The sequence below is a fragment of the Gouania willdenowi genome, chromosome 16 (assembly GCF_900634775.1).
Source record: "Gouania willdenowi chromosome 16, fGouWil2.1, whole genome shotgun sequence".
Taxonomy (NCBI): Eukaryota; Metazoa; Chordata; class Actinopteri; order Blenniiformes; family Gobiesocidae; genus Gouania; species Gouania willdenowi.
This window is the reverse complement of record NC_041059.1, coordinates 15,330,470-15,338,543: the sequence shown is the minus strand read 5'-3', so window position 1 is coordinate 15,338,543 and position 8,074 is coordinate 15,330,470. Positions and strand designations below refer to the sequence as shown.

The following is an 8,074-nucleotide window of genomic DNA, read 5'->3' as shown; positions in this document are numbered from 1 at the left end:
AATGTTCTAATCACAATTATTAGTCCTAAAAAACTCCACATTCGTGTCTGTGTCCGTACTACAATTAGCAACGAATATCATCTTGTTCAAATCATTATTACAGATCATCATAGATTCAGTCATGGCCCACCTCTACTTTTATGAGTGTATCATTGTAACTGTAAAGGAAGTATTTATATGTTATATGACACTTCACCCTTGATTTATGAAGATTAGGCCTATACTTGTTGGTGATATTTCTCAAAGACTTCTCTGTGCAATATATTCTGAGCAAAATCATTTATTTCATTTGCAGCAGGTGAAGTTAATAAATCGCAAGCTTTGCTATAAAATTGACACATTGCTGTAGCCTGTGACCTCAATGACTTACTATACTTAGGGACTCAGGGAACAAATGCAGAGAGAGCAGAGCTCTGGCGCATCCTGGTGGAGAAATAAATTACTGCAAAAGACTGATCCTTTACGTCATATTACAACATGGACTTTATCAATGCTATGTATGTAGACAGTCAGTGTGCTGTACTTAATCCAAGACTACTCAAAGAGCAAGGAAGGGTACGTACTGGAAAATCTGCTGGTTCATCATAGAGCGACTACAGATAGATAAACAGTCACAGTTGGAGTATAAATGCTTAATCTATCCTATAATAATCAAGAGCAGTGATATACAACTTTTTTCACAGTGGGGGCCACAGCAATGAGACTTTCTAATCTGAGGGCGACATCATTTAATTTTACATCTGAGCATTAATACAGGTAAAATAAAAATAAAATGATTTTGTGTTTTGTCATTTTGTGTATTATAGGAATCTTTGTGTTTTTATTGTTTTATTCGTGCGTTACTTTTATATATATTCAAATTTTTTGTGTATTATTTGGATGGTTTTTTTTATGTAAAATTTTGTAGACATCTTGTATGTTTTGTGAATTTTATGTAATTTTGTATGATTTTTGTCATTATCCATCTTGCAGGCAAGGTTAGTCATTTTGTGCATCTTTAGAATTCCGCAGGTACAAACTCCACTGCAGTGACCTTTTATTAAACAAAAGCAACCTAACATCTGACCTACATCCATCCATTTTCTGATCTGCTTACTCCTTTTTTCAGGGTCACTGGGATCTTCTGGTGGGATTACACCCTGGACAGAGCACCCATCCATTACAGGGCAACGTACACAGTCAACAACTTACTCTCCCATTCACTTCAGGTGCAATCTAGAGATACCAATCATGTTTTAAATGGTGGGAGGAAACCAAAAGTACTTGGACAAAATCCACACAAGTACGAGGAGAACATGCAAACTCCACACAGAAATGACCCATGTGTCCACCTTTAGGACTGTCTTCCTCAAATCTATATGATGTGTCTTATTTGGGTTGATTTTCATTTAGTGCTCTTGTCACATCAGTTTCTGGGACAGGAAAGCAGCAGGGAGAGATACCTCAAAAACACACAAACACCCTCACTCTACAGAGCTGTGTGCTTGGCTTGTAGAAAGCCCTGACACTGTTCATTAATCATTATGTTGAGGTTTTGATGTCACAGCAGGAATGAAAATGCTGCTGTGACTCCCATAGATATACTATACTGCCTCCATCAGCTTCACTGGAGTCAAGCACAACCACACAAATGTGGGTGGGGGGGTTGGCAGTGATTTAATGTACTTATAAGATTAAGACGAAATAGTACAATGTCAAACTTCCCATTTTCTCTTTCGATTGGAAGCACAGTTCTACTTAAAGATTTTGTGCAAATGAAAGCTCCAGGGTGGTGTGTGTTCAAAGACTTTGTCCAAACATGCAGATAAAAATGATGAGATCACAGATCTCTCACTGCAGATTATAAATTTGTGTAATTTCCGCACCTCAACATGGTTTTGTATCAGTTTTTAATAGAATTATAGTACTTTACAAATATATATATTTGTTGCATTATCCATATAGGAATCATTCACAGAAGAACCTTAATGAAGGCCATTAATCACTTTATGAAAACCAGCATGAAATGCACACAGGAAATTATTCTGATTGGCTGCCATGAGTGATTAATGATTCTCTTCATCTCTACAAGTTTGACTTGGAGCCATACATGAAGAGCAGCTGTGGATTATATTTACTGGCCAACAAAATGCAGTGTTCACATCCAACACATCTGAAACCAGCCTCGCCCCAGTGACTCCTCACATCGGAAATACAACTGGCAACATACTGTATCAGAGCTAATATTGGACAAGAGAAAAACAGCATCCTGTTGAATAGCTCATGCTACTTTGCTCTAACTTGGACACACACTCATCCATGTCAACTTTTATTGGCTGTCAGCGACCATTCAGACCTGTCTGTGTCATTCTGACCGCACAAGTTCATTTTAAATCATTTCAGCTTCAGGGCACGATGGAGGTGGCCTTACGAAGGGTGAGGTAGCCTGTAACCACATCGGTGGGGAGGAGTCGGATGTAGGCAAACTCTTCTGTGGATGTGAAGCGTAACTTTGTCTGGGGATCTGTGTAGTTTGCCTGGAAAAATAGATGAGTAAATTTGACGGACTTAGCTGAGCTGATGTAGGATTTTTGTTTTAACATGGTTACTCACTGGGAGTCCTGAGATGTCGGAGTATTTTTTGGCTGGCTTCAGAGACGGAGGAGCCTCAATGTTGTAGTCTGTGATAAGACAGAAATTCCATCAGTTCAATCTTTTATTTTAGACAAATTGCATGAGTATTGCTTTGACAAACTATTCAATAAAATTAATATTCAGTGTAAAACTAAATATGTCTGTCTCCTGTTTGTTTATTGAACATTTATCGTGGAAATGGAGTGCAACAGTGTACAGGTGGAAAACAGAGAAGATGGGGAACCCACAGGTGGGATCATCGAGCGTCCAGGGTAAAGTCCGCTCCAAAGCCAGAATCTGCTTGAGGTTCTTCCAGGTCCTATTCTTTTTGCCTGCTGCTGCTCCACCAATCCCAGAATGCTGCAGGAATAACATTTAAAAAGTATAAAATATAAAACAAAAGCATTAAGAGCAGAATAACCCTTTAAAAACTCACCATAAAAGTTGCATCTTTGAATGGTGGAGGCTTTGAGGTGCTTTCTGTGTTTGGGGTTGGAAAGACTTCTGTTGATGCTGATGGTTTCACTTCAGCAACTGTCTCTACTGCAACAATCTGATGATGACAACAAATTCAGATACTCAGTGACGACAGCTAATTCATTAGGGCACGATTATAAACCTGAAGGCTGAAGCTTTCATTTTATGGGGCAGCAGTAGAAAAACACACAAAGTACTGGGCATGTACGTTCCACAAACTTATACAACTGATACATTTTTGCTCTCTATTTAATATCTACTGTTTTACTTAAACAGGTGCTAAACCTAAAATATTTGCATATTTTTTCCTGTCTTGCACAATAATCACAATAATCGCTTTCCTTATACTGTGACAATCACGTCATGCCAAAAAGGCTTCTTATATAAAGGTAAAACGAGAATTCTATAACCATAATTAGTCAATTAAGCAGTAAGAGTTCCTTTCATCACACAGCCTCTTAAAACTAAACAATATATTAATAGAAAGGTTTCATATTATGAGATAAACAGTCTGAATGTTTATAGTTTTGGAGTGAGAATAATTTACTATAATATTAAGGTTATGTTACAGCTACAGTATAAAATACAGTATGAAATTGTCCTATTTTAGTGCAATTTTTGTTGATGTGACAAAAACAACTATTTCCCACTATTAAAAAAAGGCTCTGTCTATTGATACGAAAACGTATCAATAGACAGTCTATCCGTATGCAGCACCCCTAATTGGCCAGTTTAGGCGACGACATAGGTGCACGTGACTTAAAGTTCCGTCAGTTTTATTTTAGCTCATTTTTTTAAATTTTATTTATTTTTTGTTACCCCGCTAATCGTTTTTTTTTTTTTTAAATTTTTATCGTATGTTTTTTTAAAGGTGGAAAATGCCGTGTTAAATGTGTTCAAAATGAAAAAATATGTATGTCAAAAGTGGGATACGAACCCACGGAAGGAAGAATCCTCAAGTCTGACGTCCGTAGAAAAGACCAGCTTTCGTACGGATAGACTATCCGTATATAGATACATACTAGGAGACACTTCCTTCAAGTTATTCACTGTTGGGCTTATGCTCTTTTCACCTGTGCCATTATTGATCTAGTTTTGTGTCCTGTGTATCATTGGGTGTTATTGAGTGACTGAATTACAATACAATAAAGCAGATAACATTTTGTCTAACCTGTGCTGCTGCAGTCGGAGCCGCAGATGGCGGTGTTTTCTTCTTCTTACTGCCGCTGTTTGAGCAGCTAACGGCGGCTAACGTGGAGCCTGACACCGGCGGACCAACCGGGCGTTTCTTCGACCGCGGAGCCGCAGAGCTGGCGGCTGAGGGCTGGCTCTTCACGGTTATGTTCAACTGAGATGCCATGTATGTCAGTGTCACTGTAATAGTGCAGTGCTTGCACCTAGCTCACATTTAGCGTTAGCCCACTGCTATCCAGGAAATCAACAAAGATTAACCCGGAAATGAACTGTTTTACTTCCGGTTTACATTTGTTTTCTTTTTTCAAATACTAAAATTCTTTAACATCCGACTTAAACCCAATATATTAATTTTATTAGTACATTGATGTTATTCCAAGTGGGTCAGTGTATGTTTTGGTAATTTAATTTTCCGTTCAATAAAGGAAATCGAAAAACAATGAACGAGTGGTTATTTGATTTTCAATTTAAATTTTATAACTTAAAATTTAAAGTCAAGGCATATTTCTTCATCAGGGTCAAGAACGGACAAATAAACATTTAAAATCAGTTGATGTTTAATTTTTGTTTCTAAAACCAAAAAACAGAAATACCAGAGGACAAAAACAAACAAAAAAAGGTTCGTTTTTCATTAAGGTGAGACCGGAAGTTGTTATTTTCAAGATAAGAGCACATATGTGGACTGTGGACGCTGCTGTTTTTCTGGCGAAAAATATATGAATTATGGCAAAACAAGGCTCGTCACCTGCAGAAATTGCTGAAAAAAAAGCACCAAAGTGGGAGTGGGAGTTTGTTAGCACGACGTAAGGAGATTTTGCACAGAAAATGGTTTATTCCAACTCACTGACATCAGTGAGTTGGATATAATATATGTGCAATGTATTTGTAGTGATTTCTTCAGATCACAAACCTTGATTTTGGAGTACGGTTCCAAAGTAATTTTAAACAGGAGGCAAAATATAGAGGTAATTCATATATTTTAGCACCAGAAAAACAGCATCCTCATATGCGCTCTTATTTTGAAAAAACAACTTCCAGTCTTACCATAATTTAAAAAAACGAGTGTTTTTTTGTTCCTGTCCTCTGGAATTTCAGTTTTTTGGTGTTAGAAACAAAAAACGAAAATAAACTTATTTTTAAATGTTTGTTTATCCCTTCTTGACCTCCCTGATGAAAAAATATGCCTTGAATTTAAAAAACAGAACTCAAATAACCACCTTTTGTTTTTCAATTTCCTTTTCTGAACAGAACATTCAATGGCCAAAGAGCTCAACAACATCTCAACATTTAATTTGCAGTGTTTGTGGAGGATGGTGAAAGATATATTTTCATCTCACTGTATTTTTTCTCTGATCTGCATCATTGCATTTTAAATTATATCACTATCCAACCTTGTCAATTCTGCTTGCAATGCCATATCCGCTAATCTAAAGAAATTGAGCTGTTACCCACAGGTAATCTGAGGAATCGTTCACTTCTATTCATGTAAAAACATTATGCTATTTTTTTTTTCTTATTTCACATCCCCTGTGATGGGTAAAAAATATTATGTAGCGCCACTGTCCAGCTATGACTGCTGTTTTGAAAACATCTTCCTAAGTGTTTTTTAGTCCTGTTTAAAATGTAAAATTATTTTAATTCCTATCAAAATATTGTGTGCAATTTATTTCCAATGATGCCCATATTATGAAAAATCACGCTGTGGTAAACAATCCCTATACCTCATTGTCCCAGTGGTGATCAAAAACCTCACAGTGGAACAAGGCTGCCATCATGTGTTACCTGAAAGGAAGTTCTGCTCAGTTATAAAAAGTTGAGAGTATTTTTGTCCATGCATATGCATCTTCCTTATACCCTGATTCTGTTCAGGGTAGCAGACACTGACTGCAGTCTATCCCATTTAACTCAGATGGACAGGGTCCATGTCAAACAATCTCAGACATACATGCTGCACTCACTCCCTCTGGAAAATAGAAAATCTCACTTGTTTTTGGAAAGTGGGACAAAACCAGTTGATTTTGTTGTTCAAGGTTTCTGTTTCTTCAATTGATATTTAGTCAATTCAGTGTCTTTCTTTTGTTGGGTAGTTATGCATTTTTGATGATTTGGTATTTTTTTTAATCAGGAATGTTTCTATACTCTAATACTTAATATAAAATATACATTACACTCTTGTCTCTGTAGGAGTGCCAATGTTTCTGCCTCTCCTGTCTGCACACATTTGTGGTTCATTTTGTATATCGAACCAGTTTCACACATAAATCCTGCTCATTACCTGTTATAAGTGTCATGTACTTGTTGGTTTGTCTGCTTACATTCTAATCGTTTTATTTGCATCAGTTTGTTCTGTTTGGTTGTTTAAAGTCATTAGTCTGTTGGCCTCTGATGACATTACAAGGTGACTCACCACTGGGAAAATCAACCGCCTAGATCCTTTGTATGGTCTCTAGCTCCTATAGCATTCACTATCCTACATTAAATTTACCTAGTTACATACAGTAACTCAAATAGCCGTTGTACTCCCGCTGCGCCTGGGGGGTGCCGCCATGCTCCATGGGACGAAAAAAAACAGCGTGCTGGGGGGTGCTAGCGTCTGTGCCGGGGGGTTGCGTAGCGCTGCATACTGGTATGGCTGGGCCCTTTGGGGGGGGATACCTGACTAACAATCACTAATGCTCATCGTGAGGGCAGCATTGATGAAGGGTAATCTGGGGCACTTGGGCGGTGCACCAGGGGGCCGTAGGGGCGACTTGCAGCATCCCCTTGGATGTACTGGCATGCCTTGGGCTGTGGGATAAACTCGTACTGGGCTTAACCTAAAATATGTTGATACCAAATACCAGTTTTAGGTATAACCACTTCTTCCCTCTGTTTAGCAGGGCAAAATTAAAGCTGTTAACTCTTGAATAACATTAACATTCTGGGTGAACTCATCCTTTAGTAGCTCCTTAAGTTGATCATAAACAAACAGAACAAGCCAGGGAAACAAACTAGTGTGGGCATTTAAGAATTTAAAAAAAAACGAATCGGAACACAAACATCTTCGGAACGGTTCCGGAACTGGACGTTAGGAACCAGTTCCCAGTACCCAATCCTAGCGGTCAGTGGGAGGGGTCTATGATGTCATTGGAAAAATCCTTCGCCATCACATTCTAATCGCTGTATCGTGGCTTTTTTTTTAATGGATTTGCATCTAATTCACTGAGAGTGATTTTTCACTGGTTTTCCCTTTATACTGGGTTTTAAGTAATACTACTATGTAAACAAGCTTTCCAATTGGTTTTGCTGGTTTATGCTGCGTTCACACCGGATGCGTCACGAAATGTCCGTACGTCCTGATTACATACAAAGTCAATGGATAGATGCGTCCCATATGCGAAATCTTTCCAGTGCGTCAGTGCAGTCCAATCCGCACATCAGATGCGTTGGATGTGCGAGCACGCTCCCGATTTTACGCATATCCGCACACCCGCAAGGTTTGAAAAGACATGACAGATAATCATTTTTAGTGTCTTTTACTTCTGATTTAGGACCCGTTATCAGAAATGCTAACAGAAAGCTAACGCAAGTGGCTATTTAGGTTATTTACTATATTACAGGCTCAGTAATTGTGATTAATTGTAATTGAACTTTTGTAAATGAGAACATAATTGTAATCGACTTTCAGAGTAAAAAATAAATTTGTAATTTAATAGGGATGCAAGGATATAAAAAAAAAGATGACTTGGAACAAGGCCATAGTGTGGAAAGTTAAGTACCAGGAATGTTGAGGATAAACACTTACTGTAAT

At 37.9% G+C, this 8,074-nt stretch overlaps 1 protein-coding gene across 1 annotated transcript; it reads right to left on the bottom strand.

Moving 5' to 3' along the window:
- Positions 1-933: 933 nt before the first annotated feature.
- Positions 934-4,548, bottom strand: ino80c (INO80 complex subunit C). The gene is made up of 5 exons (XM_028471115.1): positions 4,262-4,548; positions 3,050-3,166; positions 2,862-2,973; positions 2,593-2,660; positions 934-2,516 (listed from the first exon to the last, which is right to left on the bottom strand). Exons 1-5 carry the CDS (start codon positions 4,448-4,450, stop codon positions 2,385-2,387), a joined length of 618 nt encoding a protein of 205 aa, XP_028326916.1. The 5' UTR covers positions 4,451-4,548; the 3' UTR covers positions 934-2,384.
- Positions 4,549-8,074: the final 3,526 nt, after the last annotated feature.

Excerpts from the sequence above, each read along its gene's own strand:
- ino80c (XM_028471115.1), bottom strand. The coding sequence starts at position 4,450 with ATGGCATCTCAGTTGAACATAACCGTGAAGAGCCAGCCCTCAGCCGCC. Across the intron at positions 2,974-3,049 it reads TCAAAGATGCAACTTTTATG|CATTCTGGGATTGGTGGAGC; the intron begins GTGAGTTTTTAA and ends TTATTCCTGCAG. Across the intron at positions 2,517-2,592 it reads CCGACATCTCAGGACTCCCA|GCAAACTACACAGATCCCCA; the intron begins GTGAGTAACCAT and ends CTATTTTTCCAG.